The sequence below is a fragment of the Panthera onca genome, chromosome A1 (genome assembly GCF_046562875.1).
Source record: "Panthera onca isolate mPanOnc1 chromosome A1, mPanOnc1 haplotype 2, whole genome shotgun sequence".
Lineage (NCBI taxonomy): Eukaryota > Metazoa > Chordata > Mammalia > Carnivora > Felidae > Panthera > Panthera onca.
In genome coordinates, this window is record NC_138339.1 from 27,894,509 (window position 1) to 27,915,425 (window position 20,917).

The 20,917-nt window shown below is 42.3% G+C and overlaps 1 protein-coding gene across 2 annotated transcripts in view; it reads right to left on the reverse strand.

The window, feature by feature from the left end:
* Positions 1 to 20,917, reverse strand: part of PRLR (prolactin receptor) — a 165,030-nt gene that overhangs the window by 9,158 nt on the left and 134,955 nt on the right. For both annotated transcript variants that reach the window (XM_060634473.3, XM_060634472.2), the window contains exons 3-9: positions 13,584 to 13,694; positions 10,707 to 10,839; positions 9,105 to 9,274; positions 4,716 to 4,885; positions 2,868 to 3,009; positions 1,241 to 1,340; positions 661 to 730 (exon numbers count right to left, since the gene is read on the reverse strand). In XM_060634473.3, the coding sequence (XP_060490456.2) occupies positions 661 to 730; positions 1,241 to 1,340; positions 2,868 to 3,009; positions 4,716 to 4,885; positions 9,105 to 9,274; positions 10,707 to 10,839; positions 13,584 to 13,650 (852 nt within the window). In that variant the 5' untranslated portion in view covers positions 13,651 to 13,694. The remainder of the gene's footprint in view (positions 1 to 660; positions 731 to 1,240; positions 1,341 to 2,867; positions 3,010 to 4,715; positions 4,886 to 9,104; positions 9,275 to 10,706; positions 10,840 to 13,583; positions 13,695 to 20,917) is intronic.

The window sequence follows — 20,917 nt, forward strand, 5'->3', positions numbered from 1 at the left end:
GCATTGCTGGTCTCACAGTGGCTGGGTCAAGTGATGTAATGCAGATCATTGCTTTTAGACACAACAGTGTTAAGATTGAGTCCAACTGAAACTATATATTTCAATCTGGACAGAAGTTTAAAATGATGTAACCCCTCTTTTTATTCAAAACACTTGAATTTAATTCCACCTTGAATCAGTCTAGGCAGGGCCTGGCAAACACGAGCCCACTGTACTGATCCAGTTTCGACTGAACGCTCTCAAAGTGAACAACAATTACAGCAGGATATTGCAATCATGTGAAGAACATTCGAGTGAAAGCTTTAGCCCACGTATGACAAGGGAGGTGGTGGTGGGTCCCTGTTTTGTATTAAGTAAGACATTTACCCTTTTTCTTAATTGATTGTGCAAAATGTTTATTTCTGTGCTTATGAGCATATGCACCTGGTAGACCTAGCAAGCATTATTATGTATTTTCATGTTTTCTTGGCTTTCTCTCCCAAAGGTAAGTACTCTCATGCCTCCACCCAGCTTTCTGTAAACACACTTGCTGAAGAGCAGGGACCCGCTGGGCAGGGACTGAGCTGGCCAGGCTGAACGGATGGAAATTGTGTGTGCATGTGTAAAGGTAATCATTGCAAAGCAGAGGGTCATACTACATTCCCCACTTTTGCCACTTACCTCCAGCAGATGAGTATCAAATCCTTTTATTTTTGGCCCAGGAACTGGTGGAAGGATGCAGGTCACCATGCTATAAAATAATTTGTGAAAAAGAATAGATGACTCACCTTCTCACTTTGTGATTTTTGAAAGATTAGTATCCTCTCCAAATAGCTGCTACAGACTATGGTAGATAGGAGTTAGACTTCTGGGGCTCCCCGAGACTAACAACCAATGGTGAAGGCAATCATTTTAAGGGCTTGCATCACAATTAGCTCTGGCTAATAGAGGACGCTGATTCTGAAATTAGCGGATTACTTGAATTTCTTGCTTCTCTTGATTTTAGTTGCTCTTAGAAGATTTTTACTATTTTATAACTGGGAGCCTCAGTCTGATGGAAAGAGCACCAGCTTCAAAGGAGACCGTTCTGCTACTTTTGCTATCACTGATAAAAGATTTTTTTGTGGGTGAACACATTGCAGCTAATGGCTTAAATGAAGTGTTTGAATTATCTGTAGGTTTCTACTATTTTTATACAGTATTTTTTGCCACAATCCCTGACAACCATGATGGGGAGGAAGGATGATAGACAGTAAAGTACCTATGGCCTTTCAAAGCCACTGCCACGACCATAATCAGACAGATGACAGCAGAAAGAACAGCCACAAAGATCCACACAATGGTATCTTTCATGGTGACATCTAAAAAGCAAACAGTCAGAAAGCTTTGATCACATCAAAGCATCATTAAAAACAAACAAACAAAACTAATAAGCACAAGTTTTGAACAAAAGAGTCCCCTTCCCCTTACCTACACCTCTTTTGATTTGAACAGCAATCCAAATAGAGTAGCATCGATGACAGGTTTAATTTTTATTATTAAATTTTAATAGTGTGTATATTTCACAGTACTCTATAAACTTCAAAATCCCTTTACATATTGTTTTATTTGATCCTTAAAGAGGAAATTTAAGGTCACATGATCTGTTGCAGTAATAATAATAAAGTCCGTCACTTATTAAGTTCTTACTAAAGCCATCCACGGTGTTAAGCTTTTTACGTACATTATCTTGTATGTAAAGATGAGGACACGGAGGCTGGAAGAGTGATTTCCCCATGAGCATGTAAACTATAAAACTGTAGTCGTGACTGCAACTCAGACCTCCTGCTTCCAAACCCGGTGCTTTTATTTATTTAATAAGAGAGAGGACTGAATGAGATGCATGTGTGAATCTGATGACCCACAGTTCAGTGTTCTTTCCAGTATGCCAAGCCAATGCAAGCCCTGATACTTTGGCCAGGCAAGTTGTCAGTAGAGGTAGGCTTTGTCACGTGGCTCTGAGTAAGACTCTAACCTCACTGAGCTTCAGTTTCCTCACTTTTAATTCCTGATGGTAATCGTATTCTCTCTGAATACCTGAGAGGGTTGGAAGGGCCCAAACCTTCCAACCCTGGTATGGTTTATGGTTCATAAACCATAACACACTTTAGAAATGCAAGATGAATCATTCTGTTGTGGAGCAGAAGCCCCATGGTTAATGGCACTTGGAATCGAGTGCCTTTTACATACTGTACCTCTGCATAGAGACCAAGATGTAACTGACATCACAGACTGAAAATTGGTTCATGCCTTTGAGATGGCATACCACTTTACAAATCTGGGGACAACTAGACGATGACCTTGACCAAATTATAGGGATAGGGTAGATGGGGAGGGCAGAATGACTGAGCATCAAGCCCTCTGAGACATGCCAAGCCTATGTTTGCAGGCTTATTCTAGAAACTGGTCTTCACTGACAGTGACCCAGAGAGCAGTGCTACACTTTCAAATGTCTTTGTATTGGATGGAGAGATGATAAACACACCTCTACTTATTTTTCTGGCTAAGGCTTAACATAGTTTCTCTGTTAGCTGTTATTACATGCAAATTTACTAAATTCTTTCTGTTTTAAAAATATTTTGGAGTAGGGGCACCTGAGTGGCTCAGCTGGTTAAGCGTCCAACTCTCGATTTCAGCTCAGGTCATGATCTTGCAGCTCGTGAGTTTGAGGTCCACGTGGGGTTCTATGCTGACAGTGCAGAGCTACTTGAGATTCTCTCTCTCCCTCTATCTCTGCCCTTCCTCTTTCTGTGTGCACATGTGCTCTCTCTCTCAAAAATCAATCAATCAATCAATCAATCATTAAAAAATATTTTGGAGTGTATGCAAAAGGGAGCCAAGACACTCACCATTAGGTATCTGAATGGAGCTCTCTGGGCTCCACTCACTCCAGAATCCATGGTCTGGCTTGCAGCGAACCTGGACAAGGTATTTCTGTCCTGGATATAAGCTGAGAATCTTAAACTGAGTCTGCTGCCCAGCAAAATGAGTCTATAGAGAAACAAGGAAAACAAGGAAGTCACTCTGACTTGTGTGATGCTTCTTCATAGACTTTCCTCCTAGATAACTGACTGTTGGAGAACTGAGACCAACGAACTAGATTTTGTAGAGAAATCCCTGTTCTCACCATTCCACCCTCTTAGCCCATCTTTTCCTCCTTGCTTTGCTCACACAAAAAGTAATGGGTTTTCTGTCTCTCCATTTGGAGCTCTCTGTCAGAAAGGCAAATATTCGGCCTCCTATCCTCTACTCCCTTCTAAATTCTACTTTATGGAAGACAACCATTTAGTAAAACTGGAAAATTGTTATTTTGTAAACCCTAATGACTTCATTGATTCAAGGCTTACCAATTGGTGTAAAACTACTAGATGAAAGAGAACGGGACCTTCAGTATGTTGAAACAATAGTGTACAAATGAAACATAAATTTACAATCAAGGGATCAGGTTGTCATCTCTCTAATCCCAGAGTCAGTTTTAGCATCAGGTACAGTGGGTTGGCCAGATGATTTCCATCTCCTTGTATGATGCAATATGAAGCAAAAAATATCACCTCTGAAGTTCTCTTGCTGAAAATTGTTCTACCTGAATAATCAGATTTTTAGATTTAATGGTCTGGGTACAGGAAATACAGGGGCAGAGAAAGTAGCTAAATGACCTCACAGAGAACTCATCAGACAAATACAGAAGGCGGGACATTCTATGGGACAAGGGGCCCAGTCTCCTGAGCATGTTGAGACCAAAGGGATATAACAACCAGGATATAACAATGTGTGTTCTTGGAGTGGATTGTGGTTTGGACAAACTAGCTTCTACAGACATATTTTGAAGCAATTGGGGGGAATTAAAATATGGACTGGCTGTTAAATGATATTAAGGAATTTTAATTAATTTTCTATGTGTGATCCTATTATTTTGGCTATGTTTGGAAATGCTCCCGTTAAAAATTTTATCATTGCTAGTGGGTTTGGAGTATCTTTTTTTTTTTAAGTTTAAGCATAATTAACATACAGCATTATATTAGTTTCAGGTGTACAATATAATGATTCAATCATTCTATACATTAGTCAGTGCTCATCACAATAAGTGTACTCTTAACTCCCTCTATTTTACCCATGTCCCACCCACCTCTCCTCTGGCAGCTACCAGTTTGTTCTCTGTAGTTTAGAGTCTGTTGTTGTGTTTGTCTCTTTTTTCTTTGTTCATTTGTTTTGTTCTTTAAATCCACATATGAGTGAAATCAAATGTTCCCTTTTTGAAAGAGACATATACAAAAATATTTTAGAGTGAACTATTAAAATGCCTGTAATTTACAGTATGATTTCTTTACATTGAAGTATTTGAAAGTGAATAAAAATACCATTGACCATGAAGTGGTTACACTGAGATTGTTTTCCTCCTACTTAGTGCCATGTAGGTACATGCATGAGTGTCTTAATCTAAGATATCCTGAGGGAAGTGGGTTGGAAATCTGGTGGAAGAGGATGTTCAGTGCAAGGAACTAGCCCTAGAGAGCTATGAAGATGAGTTCCCATCAATCCCAGTGGAGGGGAGAAGGCACTTCCACATCTGACTAGGTCACATCAGCATCAAGAGGGCAACATGGTTGCCCAATAATGAAGAATCATCTATTCTCAGCTGTGAGGGCTTGAACTTTGCCAAGGACCTGGTTCCTTCCAAAAGCTTCTAGTTGACTCACCTCCCACTCAGTGGCTTTCTCAGGTTTTAATTGAATTTCGTACTGGAGTGTGAGCCAACCAGATCTTACATCAACCAGGGTGGGTGGGAACCATTTCATCCACAGATACGGTTTTTTGTCTTCTGGCTGTTTTAATTCCAAAGTCAGGTTCACAGGAGGGTCTGGTTCAACTGTAGATATGAAAGAAACTACATATTTAGTAAAAGTAGCATTTGAACACAGAACTATATGACTTAAAGGCAGCTTTCTCTACTATTTCACTCCACCATGGTTATGAGACACTTTGCATTTGGTATCAGGTGCTGGTAAGAAGAACTGAGGTTAGGTTGAAGCAAGAAAGATGTAAAATTTAAGGAGGCACAAATGACAAACAAGCACAGGAATGAAGCTCAAAAGTCATTGGGAAATGCAAGTCAAAACCACAATGAGAGAGCAGTTCATACCTGCTAGAATGGCTAAAATTCAAAAACTGAAAAATAACAAGTGTTGGGAAGAACATTAGAGAAGTTGGAACCTTCATACATTGCTGATGGGAATGTAAAATGGTATAGCCAATGTACAAAAAAGTCTGGAAGTTACTTAGAAACTTAAATATAGTATTACCGTGTCATCAATTTCACTCCTAGGTATATACTCAAAAGATATGAAAGCAGGTGCTCACTGCAAAGGAAACAATCAACAAGACTAAAAGGCAACCAATGGAATGGGAAAAGATATTTGCAAATGATGTATCGGACAAAGGGCTAGTTAAATCTATAAAGAACTCACCAAACTCCACACCCAAAAAACAAATAATCCAGTGAAGAAATGGGCAGAAGACATGAATAGACACTTCTCTAAAGAAGACATCCAGATGGCCAACAGGCACATGAAAAGTTGCTTAACGTCGCTCCTCATCAGGGAAATACAAATCAAAACCACACTGAGGTATCACCTCATGCCAGTCAGAAGGGCTAAAATGAACAAATCAGGAGACTATAGATGCTGGTGAGGATGCGGAGAAATGGGAACCCTCTTGCACTGTTGGTGGGAATGCAAACTGGTGCAGCCGCTCTGGAAAAAAGTGTGGAGGTTCCTCAAAAAATTAAAAATAGATCTACCCTGTGACCCAGCAATAGCACTGCTAGGAATTTACCCAACAGATACAGGAGTGCTGATGCATAGGGGCACTTGTACCCCATTGTTTATAGCAGCACTTTCAACAATAGCCAAATTATGGAAAGAGCCTAAATGTCCATCAATTGATGAATGGATAAAGAAATTGTGGTTTATATATACAATGGAATACTACATGGCAATGAGAAAGAATGAAATATGGCCCTTTGTAGCAACGGGGATGGAACTGGAGAGTGTGATGCTAAGTGAAATAAGCCATACAGAGAAAGACAGATACCATATGTTTTCACTCTTATGTGGATCCTGAGAAACTTAACAGAAGACCATGGGGGAGGGGAAGGGAAAAAAAAAGAGAGGGAGGGAGGCAAACCATAAGAGACTCTTAAAAACTGAGAATAAACTGAGGGTTAATGGGGGTTGGGAGGGAGGGGAGGGTGGGTGATGGGCATTGAGGAGGGCACCTGTTGGGATGAGCACTGGGTGTTGTATGCAAACCAACTTGACAATAAATTTCATATATAAAAAAAAAGAAAGCAGGTGCTCAAACAAAAATTCCTGCCTGAGTGTTCATAGCACACTACTCATAGCATCCAATAGGTGGAAACAACTCAAACATCCATCAGTTGATGATGGGTTAATATCCACATAATGGAAGACTCTTCCGCCATAAGAGGGGAGGAAGTACTGACATATGCTAGACAATAGATGAATCTTGAAAACATTAGACTAAGTGAAAGAAGCCAGACACAAAAGGCCATATACTATCTGATTCCATATGTTTGAAATTTCCAGAATAGGCAAATCTATAGAGAGAGAAAGCAGATTAGTGATTGCTCTGGAGTTGGGGTAGAGTGGGAAATCCAGAGTAACTGGTTAATGGGTATGAAGTTTCCATCTGGAGTGGTGAAAATATTCTGGAACTAGATAGTGATGGTCATTGCAGAACACTGTGAATAAACTAATACCATTGGATTGAACATTTTAAAATGAGTACAAAGGTGAGTTTTGTACTCTGTCTCAAAAAATTAAGGAGGCACTTACTCTGAGGTTCCTTTAAGTACAGGTCTGTGAATCCCTCCTTAAGAGTGAGGTGTCTTGGATACCAACTTGTCTTCCCCTAATCTCAGTCCTGCTGGTCAGTAATATTTTCTCTATTCATTTATTACCTTCTCAAATAATTCTCCATGCCAGGTTTGGGATGTGTGTGTTAACTATAGTGTTTTGGGATTATAATCTACAGTTACCTAAAAAAGTGAACTCTGGAAAATTTGCCACCAATCCTAATGCTTATTTGTTACTAAGGGTGATTGTACTTCCTGAAAGGATGATATGTACTTACTAAACAAACATCATCTACAAAGGTTTTAAGCTAAACATAATACTGAGAAACGCCTCTGATCAAAAACTATTTGTGCAAAAATGCCAACAAAATGTTTACGACGAATCCTTTAAAGCAAAGTTGCTCAACCTCAGCATTATGTATTTTGGACCAGATCCTTCTTTGTTGGCAGTGGGGTGTGTGTGTAGGATGCTGAGCCTTCGCAGCGTTTCTGGCCTCTGCCCATTAAACATCAGTAATTCCCTCAACCCTCCTCTCCAGGTTGCACTATGTGGAGATGTTTCCTGTAATTGCTAACTATCCTGCGGGGGGCAAAACAGCCGCCAGTTGGGAATCACTCCTTTCAAGTGTCTTCAACATCGCTAAATATTATTCAATGGCAGTAACGAGATCAGCAACAACACAATCTATTTCTGAGACATTATCTGCCAATATTGTCATTCTGTACTGCAGGTTATCACTGGATGAGACTCCAGCCGATAGAAAATGTACTGTAGTGCACACTGATTTTTAAATGAACTTCTATGGCCTGTTACCAGCACTGGATGCTGCAGGGTCATAGGAGGGTTTGACCCTCCCCATAGGAGGAGAGTTCCATAAACCCTCCTTCCATTGTTTTGGAAAATACGGCCCAACACTTTTTTCACCAGAGAATTTGTTTTCCAGAGCCCATGTGAAATCGATGCCCTCATTGATTTCACTTTTTAAAGGTCCTACTCTTTAGTGATTCCATTTTTTTGTGAATGCTCTCATTATAGCAACTGCTCATTTCAGAACTTCTTTTGTTTTTGCTGTTTTGCCCTCAAATGTTAAAAATGTAAGAAAAAGCCCACGACAAAGGAATTAGTTGGCACTTAGCATCTTAAAGGCTTCGTATCTCAAGTAATTTATATGACTAGAATTTAATTTATTCCTACTTGCCAGTGGGGTTGCCTTTCTGAGTTTCTTAAACTAAGATCGAATTCAGTTCCCAGCCCATGCTCATTCCAATGATTTGCTGCAGGAAGAAAATATTCAAGTGTGCACTGGTTGGTGTTGGAAGCTTTTTTAGTTTTTCAGGATAAGCCACTGATACAATACCAATGGGATGATATATATGCAAGTGAACACTTGAGAATCCTAATCTGATTTTCCTTATTGAGTGGTGGTAGGTAAATCAGGAAGACTTGGGTAACCATGAGCCTAATTAGCTATTCCCTAGACTATTACCCAAGATGAGGGCTGAACTCAGGCCTGGCCAAGCCACCTCTTGTCCTAAGATTCCTTTTGTCACCCTTGCTAAACCATCCAGGCCACTACAGTTATGCCTAGTTGTCCCGTAGCTCACTGCTGATCATGCAAAGCAAGAAGCAGCTCTCAGGTTGGCTTTGTTTCGCTTTGCTAATGACTTCTCCAAACTTTGTGCTTGTGATCTTGGCCTTCAGACTGCTCTTCAAGTATTCACTCCCCAAATTATTTATTTTTGAAATAATGGCTCCAGTTGCTGAGCACATGTATACTGAAAATTGAATCTGGGGCAAGTCAGTTGGAGTAATTCCTTGGATACAGAAGCAGATGAATACCTCCTGAGAGGTGCTATTCTGTGGGGTAGCTCTGTCTTCCCTTGGGAGGGACAAAATAAGAGAGAAGGGGACATTGGTTGCAGGAGGAGGGCTGCAGGGAAGCATAAATAGAACATTCCTTCTGGATGCAAGAGGATGGGAAGAAGGGTCAAGGGAAAGCACAGAAACACAAGGATCCCGAGGGCCAGTCCTACTGCTATGAATGACTCAATTAAAGTTGGTTTGAAAAACTCAGTTGAGCAGGGTATTGTAAATTTTCTCATCTTTCTTTTGTGGGACGCGTGCAAAAGCCAAGAAGACTCAAACTGAGTTTGACTACTGGCAAATCCATAACGGAGTAACAAATTCCTTACCTGTCGCCCTTCCCCTTACCTATGTAAGTCACGTCCACATAACGTGGATCCGAGGAAGTGCTTCCCATCTGGTTTGTGGCATTTATTGTGATGATGTACATTGTCCAGATGGAGGTGTGCTTCTTGTTGAAGTAACAGGAATTGGGGCCACTGGTTATGTAGTCTGGACATTCATGTGTGAGTGTCTCTCTGCAATGAGTGATATATTAGCAGTGAATAAGAAAGTAGTAAAAAGAGTTTAGTCTTTTTCTTTTCCTATTTATTTATTTATTTTTATTTTTTAGTCTTTTTCTGAATAGATCATTAACACTGGCTTTTGAGGATCAGATGTTCCAATGCAAATACCAGAGCTAAGGAATGGCTCCCCCAACATCTGTGTCCTGCCCATGTCAGCTGGGAGTGAGACAGGAAAGAGGGTGCTGGGGATGGTGATAGAAGAGTTACATCAGGTCCCCAGCGACCCTGCTTCTCACCGTCACTTCCCTTCGGCAGGTTTTTGTGGGCTGTGTGATTTGTGCCCCTTGCCAATAAACACTTGCACTTTCAATGGCCAAGGTGCCACCCTACTCAGAGAATGGCCACTGGGCCATCTCAGGAAATGGGACTCTCCCCCTTACACACACCCTGCGGGTTGTGCACACGCGGCATTTCTTGCACATAGGTGTTGAGTCACATTTCATTAACAAAAGATGAAAGAGGATAAAAATTGATGTCGGTGTATTTCAGACTGCACTAAGTCAACAACAGAGGCAAGGGACTCAGAAAAGAGAGAGTTCAGGACCAGGTGGCTCACTGGGCTGCTCACATTTAGACTTCACAGCCTCACTGCAAGACCCGCCACAAGGTGTGAAGGTGTATTTGATTCCAGTCACCCGTGTGAGTTCCTGAAATCTATTTACATGCATCCTCCTTTGGGTCCCAGAAGGGATGACAGCTTTGTGTCCAACAAAGTGCAGTCCTTGGGAGGTGGGCCAGCTGTTGCAACCACAGGACTACAGCCCTCCTGGGATTTCCAGAAAGGTTTCATTATGAGTAAAACAAAATCTTCCCCTGGAGATGACCTTGTTCAGCCCTCACTGAAACCTTAGCTCCAAATACACCCCTGGGACGATCCTGGATCCTGGATCAGCAAACGCTAAAGAAAAGTCCTTACCTTCCTTTGCTTTGAGGGCTCTTTACTTGGTCACAAAACAAGTTAGAAAACCTAACGTTACCATGGTTGTTAAGGATTACATGATAATCCACTTATATCGCAAAAGTAACAATTACTAAAAGACAAATTACACATGGCACAAGGTTTACAGATAAGCATCTAAAATTAATGAGCACTCAGGAACGATTCATATGTGACTTTGGGCTACAACCTAAGCTTCAGACAGGCAGTGGAAACAATGCCGTATTATATTTCTGGGGTGGCAAAAGAGCTTATGCGCATCTAGGGAGCTCCTGAAGGACATTAACACGAGAATGTGGACATGAACAGTAAGTTCTTTGCCCCAGTGGTAGGAGCCTTACTAGTGTCAATCCAGGGAAGTGTGGCAATTCTAACTCAGAACCAGTGTTCTTTGGGCTGGGAGATTGAGAGCGGTCACGTGGGTTGATAGCACAGAAGAAAACTTACCCTTCCTTGTGGTAAGTCAGTGTGTAATTGGTAGGGAGACCTCCATCTTCCCCAGGCTTCCACCAGCAGGTGAATGTCTCCTTTTCAGGAGAACGACATTTAAGGATCTCAGGTTTTCCAGGAGGTGATTGTCCTAGAAAAAGCCAGAAGCATCTGAGGTAAAGATGAGGGTGCATTCAACCATTCGACCATCCTGCTGGTGACAGAAGCAGATTCGTGGGACCAGCCCAGTGATGAGGTCTTGGGGTGAGGAGGCCTAGGGGTGGGTTGCTCAGAAATGCCACAGTGTCAGCATCCGGTAACATTCCTCTGTGGGCTGCCCGGATGTTGGCAGGACTGAGAGAAAGAGCTGTGTGTGTGTGTGTGTGTGTGTGTGTGTGTGTGTGTGTGTATGCCTGTGCTTGTACGTCCTGTGAGGTAAGAAACTAACTGGGATTGGTGACTGACTATAAGGGTACACATGGACTGAAGAGGACGTGGCCCTTCCTCAATCCCAGAGTCTATGAAACTGACACCATCTCACAGTATAAGGGTGACTGTGGAAAGAATTCTCCCCCAGGCACCAGCATCCTGGGGACACTCTGCTGAAACAGGGCTCTCTGGCACTTCATCTGCTCACAAATCTCCATCTTTCTGCCATTCCCACACCATTGACTCAGTCTGTGGCCTTCATTTTCCTTTGATTCCATTTGGCTTGGACCTCTGACCCAGTCTCACCCTCTGTCTCCTCATTCTTCCACCCCCATTTCTGAATCTTGTTTTTTAGTCCCTTTTGTCTTATATTTTCCCCCTTCCCCTTGGGTCTTTTTGTGGTGAGTGGCAAAGGGCTTCCTTGTAGTTTTATGACTCTTTTGGGGGTGGGAGGCATGGTAAGAGGTGAGGGAGTGGAGAGCTGCCCTCCTGGTTACCAGCTACCATTATTATACAAGAGCTGTGTCTAATCCCAGTTGGAAGCTAGAAGGTCTGAATGAGGTGATGTGGAAAATATAATGTCAAGAGAATGGGGTTTTTTACTTGCTTAATCCCCAAAGCTCTTGGTGAGCTTGCCCCCTCTCTTCTTCCTTATCTGTCAGGTCCAAAGAGGGGAAAGAGTGGCCCTGGGAGTTTGCCCTGTGCTGCTGGGCTAGGAGTGCCACCGTGCCCATCCACAGAACCCCAGCTGATCCTCCTTTTTCCCCAAGCTGGATGCCTGAGCTAGAGCTTAGTGGAGAAAGTCAGCAGCAGAGAGGAGAGCTTTCAAAAGGTGTCAGTCTCAGCAACTCGGTGGGAGGGAGGGTTCTGTCTGTTTTCTCTCACACTTGTCCCCTCCCCACCACCCCCACCCCCCTCCTGCTGGCTCCTGGGCCAGAATTTCTTGCTGAGCACCAGATCAGAAAGGGCAAGTCGGAGGAGGACAGGCATGGAAGAAGGGGTACCAGGCAAAACTAGCCAGAAAGAATTTCATGGAATGATATGATGAGGTGCATAGGATGGGCAGAGGACACTGGGCTAATCATGTCAGCGGGAGCCAAGCTACCTCTGGCTCCCAGTCCCCCTGAAAACTGTCAAAGAACTACAGAAAACCTTGGAATCCATGCCAGCCCGCCTGGGTTTAGGTCTGCTGATATTTGTAACATCATTCCTCCTCCAGGGAAAATTTCTTCAAGACAATCTCACAGGTTGAAACAATTTGTTTGCTGTGTTTTGTTGTGGGTGGGAAGGAGTGTGTGGGACAGAAAGGTTTATTAACCAACTCTCCCCCCCCCCCCCAAACTTATGGCTCAATAATGAGTATATTCAGAAGACAATTAAGGCAACTGATGATTATTTGAGCACTTCAAGTTTCCCCATGGATTATACTGATCTCTATTGTCCTTTTCTCTCTGGAAGCTTATCTCTTCTACATTTCACTGGTTATTCATAGTACTTCTAGGAAACTCAAGAGAGGAGAGCACAGCTGTGAAATTATGATTAGTCAAATGTTCCTTTCATTCACTTTAGCGGACACAGTGAAAATTAATGGACTGTCTCACTATCCTTATAAAGTGCACACAGAGGGACAACCACATAGGCACCATACACACAGGTACACACAAATACCCACATAGAGCCCACCTCACAAACACACACATGCACACCCCCCCCGCCCCCAAAGACATACATGCATATGCATACTCAGAGAGCACAGGCAGGTACACACATTGAAATATACACATTCATGGAGGTACACACACAGACGTATACTTACATTGGTATACACAGAGAAGCATTTGCAATCAGATACACATAGAGAAGTTAATACACAGAAGTATATACAAAAGTATCCACACCCAAAGATACACAGAGGTGGCGGCACCGAAATGTACCTACCAGCATGCTGGCTCTGTGAACTTCATTTCTCCCATGGGCACAGACAACAGAGTTGGCTATATGTTTCCGACCATGTAATAGCAATCCCTGTTATCTCTTTACACTTTTTCAAAGATTTTCCACATATATATTATTTCATCTGAGGTGGAGGGAACATCATTATCCTCACTTTGAAAAAGCGGAACCCCAGAGAGATTGAGTGATTGGCTCAAGGTTCCATATATAGCTAGTAGTAGCTGGAAGGCTGGACTGAGACTCTGGTCTTGTTCATACAGCGGCTTCACTGCATTCCCAGAGTGAGGACAGAAGGCACAACATAGGGACATGCCTTTGCATTCACCGCATTGCTTCCTTTGCATTAATTTCTGCATTAATTTTAGTGCCAAAAAAATACTGCAAATTAATAGCAGCAAATCACTTTGACACTTTCCTTTCTTGTAACTGCAGTACAAGAGGACTATATGGACTCTCCACCCTCTCAAGAAACACCCCATGGAATTAAAGAGAGCAGGACAGTCTCTTACTTACCATTCAGGAGTCTGGTGTTGAGAAAAAGTAGCGAAACGAAAATTGTGGATGCCACACTTTCCTTCATTTTAGCTTCTTTTCTCTTTCTACAGGAAATGTATCAGGCTTTCACTGAAAGAAAAGGCACCAGGCAACTTTTTGTGAAATAACAGTCTGGTCAGGCACATGCACCACTTTATTCTGGGTGTTTGCAACTGATTCTTGCTCCTTGCCTAACATGAATGACAAAACAGCAGGAAAGGAATGTAGGAAAATTGTAACATGGTTGGATGGCTTGGCTCAGAAGCATACATGCACACATGCTAGGACAAATTCTACCACCAGAGGTCACCAGAAGACAGCGTTCAAGGGCAGCTGCTTGGCAGCCGCTCATTTACACACACCTCAAAGAAAAACTGTTCTGTTTCCACTCTTTGCTCACCTAACAATACACCACCAATGTTATGTGACACAGATCGTGTGCCCCACAAGAGAGCCATTCTTGGAGGGCTTTGATCCACCAGTCAAAAATAAGCCAGGCTGAAAAGCCAAGTACCCTCAGTATGACTTTAACCTGCCCTCATTGATGCCAAGTTAGGGGGGGGCTTCCTCTGAAGGTGTAAGCTAAGTAAGAAGTCGGCTGGGCCATGGGCACAACTGAGAACCGCCCAGTGAACTCCAGTGAGCCTCTTTCTTTTTCCTCTTTCAAGAAATGACAACCCCCATAATAATTCAAGTCTATTGGTTTTGGAATGTTAAGTAAATTTTGAACCTGCAGGGGTTGAGAGTTTTGAGCAATTTATTATTAATATTATTATTTTTACTCTTGGAACAAATTTCAAAGCCTTCTAATGTCCTTCTCTAAAAAAAAAGCATTTTTAAAGACATGTGAAAAAGCCTCAATAGTCTTGTTGGACTCCAAAACACTCTCAGAAAACAAAGGATTTGATGAACTAAGTGTAAATTCTTGGAAACACATGGCATATATTTTCTTTTAAATTTTATGATTTTGTAATCAAGGGAAGACCGTCCAGAGGCAAGGCTGCCTGTCTTGAGACATTTGAAATGGCTGAGTGTTGTTTGATGAACCCTGAAAAGACCAGCCTTCCCCCATTCCTCCTGGCCAGAGTGGGGGGTTCCCCACCTACCAGCTGGATACCATCTAAGGGACAACTTCTAGAAGGCTTTCTCCACCTGATACCACTCCCTACGAGGCATACTGGGAAGTAGAAATCCTAGTGACAGCAGAGATTTGGGGTACCTAGGCACCATCAAGTAACCCTCTTATTTTGGGGCTCTTGGTTTAGTAATGGCCTCCTGTGAGGCAGCCAGCATGTCATTCTTTGGGGACCTTCTAGTTACTCTTCCAGGATTCCTTCTTAATGCCTCCTCCTTCCCAGGTTGCACATTCTAAACCACCTGCCCCATCTAAGCTCTCAGATCATTTAATTAATTAACTTAAAAAAAAAACATGTTTATTTTCAGAGAGACAGAGAGAGAGAGAGAGAGAGAGAGACAGAGCATGCACATGTGAGCATGTAAGAGAGACAGTGGGGGAGGCACAGAGGGGTAGAGAATCCCAAGCAGGCTCTAGGCTGTCAGTGCAGAGCCCCATGTGGCGCTCGATCCCATGAACCGTGAGATCGTGACCTGAGCCGAAATCAAGAATGGGACACTCAACTGACTGAAGCAGCCAGGTGCCTCCTCAGGCCATTTAATTTAAATCAAGTGGTTAGAGGCTCATGATGGGAATAATCATGCCTACCATGTCTGGAGCACAGTCACTGTGCTAAGTGTCGTAATCATTTGCACCTCATCTAGCCTTCACAGCAGCCCCATGAGTGGCACAGACTATTACCTCCCCTTTTAACAAGTGAGGACACTGAAGTACAGAGAGGGGTAACACATGGTTACCCCTCAGTCACATGCCATTGGGAGAGTGAAATGTAGTAAATCTGAGCGCCTCTGAGAATCAGCTTTATTTGCAGACAGTCTGTGATGGACAGTGCAATAATTCCTCCTTCTATGGCAGGGAGAGTGGGGACAAGAGCAAGGGACCCGAGTGAGCAGCACGCCAGGCCCCGAGCAGGCATGGAGCCAGGACAGTCAGGCTGCGGGGCCTACTTGTGCTCTCATAATACTTTGCTCTCACAAATCCAGCTTCAATAGGTCCATATAGCCCTGGAAGAGTTCTTTTGTCTTGGAGATCTTATGATCTATCTCATCCTGGCTTGGGGATGGGATTTGGCCCACTGACTGAAGAAGTTCTAGAATATCCTTTTATTGAGACTTCTCTGCTCTTTGGGGCATTGCATTAAAATGCTTGAGATCAACATGCTATAAATCACAATTTTTAGGCAAGGTCAGATGCTGTCTGGACAGCTCTGCCAAGTCAAGGCTCCAAGTGATTTGCAAAAGAAATGACTGGATGGGGAGGGCAAGGTGGGGGCGGGTAGGAGCAGACATTGCCAATGCTCGTACTTCCATGTGCTGGTCCAGGCTCAAAGAAACTCTCTTAAATAAAGTTTTCCTATAAAAATGCTTTCAGGAAATATTTTACGAACCGAAAAGCAAACAAACAAACAAACAAACAAACTCATTTCCTTTGGGATTTCCTCAGCTGTCTTGGAATCTGGTTAGTAGCCACCACTCACTTTCTGCTGCCCTGAAATCCCCATGCCGGGGAATTAGACAGACTCTTAGCGGTGTTGTCACTGTGCTTCATCAGTAATTTCTCAACTCATCCTGCACCTTATTCCCAGCAGGGCAAACACAGTGGGGAAAGTACACCTTCACATGGCAAGGAAATCACAGCTGCTAACCTAAGGGAGCCATGCCTAATGTTAACCCTGCTCACATACTGTGTTTTTTCCAGAACTACACATACTTTTATGTCTGGTAAATGCTAGTCTAGGGATAAATTTGTTTTTTTGTTTCTCTAAGCCACCCTCCCATGCACCCATTCCCAGCCCCCACTGCAAGCGAGATCTTGATCAAGGACCTCCTCATGGATCCCAACTGGGGCTGGAACACCCAAAGAGGGTCCACAACCCTCTTTTAGAGATGCTTTTAGAGACGGTTATAGGGGCAAATTGCTCCAAATACATGGATGCATTCCAAACAGGAAAACATCAGCCTCATACATCAGTTCAAAGACAATTATACTGGCTTCACTCTTCACTAGCTCCCTGGGTGTGACTGTGGTTTAAAAATGCAAGACTTGGAAAGAGGAGTCAACATGGCAGAGAAATATTGGGACCTGAAGTTCCCTTGTCCCTCAAACACAGCAGTATTGAGGCCAGAAGACTTGGAATTCCAGGAATCCGGGCTACAGAGTGACAGAAACATCTCCAGGGGCCCACAGGGACAACGTGGCGGGCCAGAGGTACATGATTTCAAACTGGTGGAGATAAAAAGGGTGGCATAAGAACGGAGGGAAGGGATCCCCTTCTGTGGAGAGACAAAAGGAGGGGAAAGAGAGGCTGTGGAAATATAGGATTGTATTTGGACAAGAGGAAAAAACCATGGGCTGGGAAACAGAAAAAAACAGGCAAAGAACCAATTTCTAACTGGGGCTTTCTCTGGACTGGAGCCAGCTGCCTATTCGCGCACCTGGGGAGGAGGGGAGCCGGCCTTGGGCTCTGTAGCCAGTCTGAGGTGCAGTTAGAGACAGCAATCCTCTCTGTGCTGTGGGAATAAAGCAAATAGCTGCTCCAAGGACAAAAGACCCTCCAGGCACCTGCCAGCCAGAGGCTCTTTGTCATCTGGCTGTCTAGGATGGAACCAGGGCATGCGGAGCAGGATCCTTCTAGACATGGAACGAACTGTGCCGCTCGTGTCCACGTGGCACTGTGAGGAACCAGAGGTCCTTTGTCAGCTGGCTGGGCAGAGTGGCACAACCCCAGGAGCAGGACACACAGAGGGGGATCCTTTAAGACACTGGGGTTTGAATCCCACCTGAGAGCTTGGGAGGCTTGGGAGACTGTGGAGCAGAACAAACTGGGGCACTGTGAGGATGGTCTGAACAGAGTGGTTTGGGACACCCAGTCTGGGGAGGAGAGACAGGGGTGTTGCCAATTTTCTCCCTATCACCAACAAGGTGGGGCTTCAGGGAATGGACAATGGGCCCACAGTGGAGGCAGGACCCACCTACACCAAACCATGCCCCTCTGTGCCTGGTAACTGCTTATCTACTGGAGCAAGACTGACACTGACTGAACCAGATGGCCCCTTCTCCAGACCAGCACTGCCACCGATTCCAAGAAACCATCAGATATCGGTTCAGTGGATTTGCATTTTCTGATTTGATTCTTGGTCAATTATATATATAAATCCATCAAAATATATATTTATTTCTTCCTTTTCTTCCTCTTATTTCTTCCCTTCTCTAGTCTGTTTATTCTGGTTGTTGGTTTGTTTAAGGAGACATTTTTAATCTATTCTTTTTACACCTCTTCTGTATTTACTTCTTCTTTATTTTTCTCTCTCGCTCTGTGGATTAAGCCATATAGTTTCTCTGATTTTCTGCTTGGTTAATTTTTTTTCTTTTCTTTTTTCTCATCCCTGTCATTACTCTCTTTGTATGGGATAAGGCTTCTTCCATCCCCCCCACCTTAAAAATGTTTTTTCCAGGGTTACTTCAATGAACAAATCAAAATACACCTCCTCAAAAGAAATTCCAGGAAGAAATGACAGCTAGAGAATTGCTCAAAACAGATATAAACAATATATCTGAGCAAGAATTTAGAACAATAGTCATAAGATTAATAGCTGGGCTTGAAAAAAGTATAGAAGACAGAAGAGATCAAGGAACTAAGAAATAATCATAATGAATTAAAAATGCTGTAAATGAGGTGCAAAATTAACTAGATGTGGTGACAGCAAGCATGGAGGAAGCAGAGGGGAGAATAAGTAAAATAGAAGTTTAAAATTATGGAAAATGATGAAGCCGAGAAAAAGAGAGATAAGAAAATACTAGACCATGAGGGGAGAATTAGAGAACTAAGTGTTTCAATGAAATGTAATAATATCTGTATCATAGGAGTTCCAGAAGAATAAGAAGAGAGAAAAAGGGGCAGAAGGTTTACTTGAACAAATGATAGCTGAGAACTTCCCTAACCTGGAGAAGGAAGCAGACATCCAAATCCAGGAGGCACAGAGAACTCCCTTCAGATTTAACAAGATTAGGTCTCCACAGCATAGCATAGTGAAACTGGCAAAATACAAAGAGAAAGAGGGAATTCTGAAAGCAGTTAGGGACAAACGGGCCTTAACCTACAAAGGTAGACAGGTAAGAGTACTAGTAGACCTGTCCATTGAAACTTGGCAGGCCAGAAGGGAGTGGCAGGAAATATTCAATGTGATGAATAGAAAAAACAGGGAGCCAAGATCCTTTATCCAGCAAGGCTGTCATTCAGAATAGGAAAGATAAAGGATTTCCCAGATGAACAAAAACTGAAGGAGTTCATGACCACTAAACCAGCTCTGCAAAAGATACTAAGGGGGAGTCTGTGAGTGGAACACTGCAAAGACTACAAAGGACCAGAGACATCACCACAAGCATGAAATAACACAGTGACACTAAATCCCTATCTTTGAATAATAACTCTGAATGTTAAATAAACTAAATGCTCCAATCAAAAGATATAGGGTATCAGAATGGATAAAAAAATGAGACCTATCTATATGCTGTGTACAAGAGACCCATTTTAGACCTGAGGACACCTTCAGATTGAAAGTGAAGGGATGGAGAACCATCTATCATGCTCCTGGAAGTCAAAAAAAAGCTGGAGTAGCCATGCTTATATCAGACAAACTAGATTTTAAAGTAAAGACTGTAGCAAGAGATGAAGAAGGGCATTATATTATATTTATGGGGTCTGATAATCAAGAAGAGCTAACAATTGTAAATATTTATGCCCCCCCCCACATTAAATACCCAAATATATTAATCAAACATAAGCAATCTTATTGATAAGAGTATGGTAATTGCAGGGGACTTTAATACTCCACTTACAACAATGGACAGATAATCTAGGGAGAAAATCAATAAAGAAATAATGGCCTTGAATGATACACTGGACCAGATGGACTTGACAGATATTCAGAACAAAAGCTTTTCATCCAAAAGCAGCAGAATACACATTCTTCTTGAGTGCACATGGAACATTCTCCAAGGTATATCATATACTGGGTCACAAAACATCTCTCAATAAATATAAAAGAATTGAGATCAGACCATGCATATTTTCACATCACAATGCTACAAAATTTGAAATCAACCAGAAGAAAAAATTTGGAAAACTTCCAAATGCATGGAGGTTAAAAAGCATCCTACTAAAGAATAAGTGGGTCAACCAGGAAATTAATGAAGAAATTAAAAAAATATATGGAAGCAAATGAAAATGAAAACATGATGGTCCAAACCTTTTGGGATGCAGCAAAGGCAGTCCTAAGAGGAAAATACATTGCAATCCAGGCCTATCTCAAGAAACAAGAAAAATCCCAAATATAAAACCTAACAGCACAACTAAAGGAACCAGAAGAACAGCAAAGAAACCCCAAGGCCAGTAGAAGAAGAGAAATAATAAAGATTAGAGCATAAATAAACAATAGAGACTCCAAAAAAACAATAGAACAGATCAATGAATCTAAGAGCTGGTTTCTTGAAAAAATAAACAAAATTGATAAACCCCTAGCCAGACTTCTCAAAAAGAGAGAGAACCCAAATAGGTAAAATCACAGATGAAAGAGAACAGATCATAACCAACACCACAGAAATACAAACAATTATTGGAGAATACTATGAAAAATTATATGCTAACAGACTGGATAATCTGGAAGAAATGGACAAATTCTTAGACACCCACACACTACCAAAATCAATTGGGAAGAAATAGAAAATTTGGAAAGACCCATAACCAGTGAAGAAATTGAATTGGTTATCAAAAATCTCCCAACAAATAAAAGTCCTGGCAGATGGCTTCCCAGGGGAATTCTACAAGGCATTTAAAGCAGAGTTAATATCTATCCTTCTCAGGCTGTTCCAAATAGATATGGAAGGAAAAGTTTCCAGACCCATACTACGAAACCAGCACTACCTTGATTCCCAAACAAGACAGAGATCCCACTACAAAGGAGAATTACAGGCCAGTGTCCGTGATGAATATGGATGCAAAAATTCTCAACAAGATACTAGCAGATCAAATTCAACAGCATATTAAAAGAATTATTCACCATGATCAAGTGGGATTCATTCCTGGTCTGGATAGCTGGTTTGATATTCGCAAATCAATCAATGTGATACATCACATTAATAGAAGAAAGGATAACAACGATGTGATCCTGTCAATAGA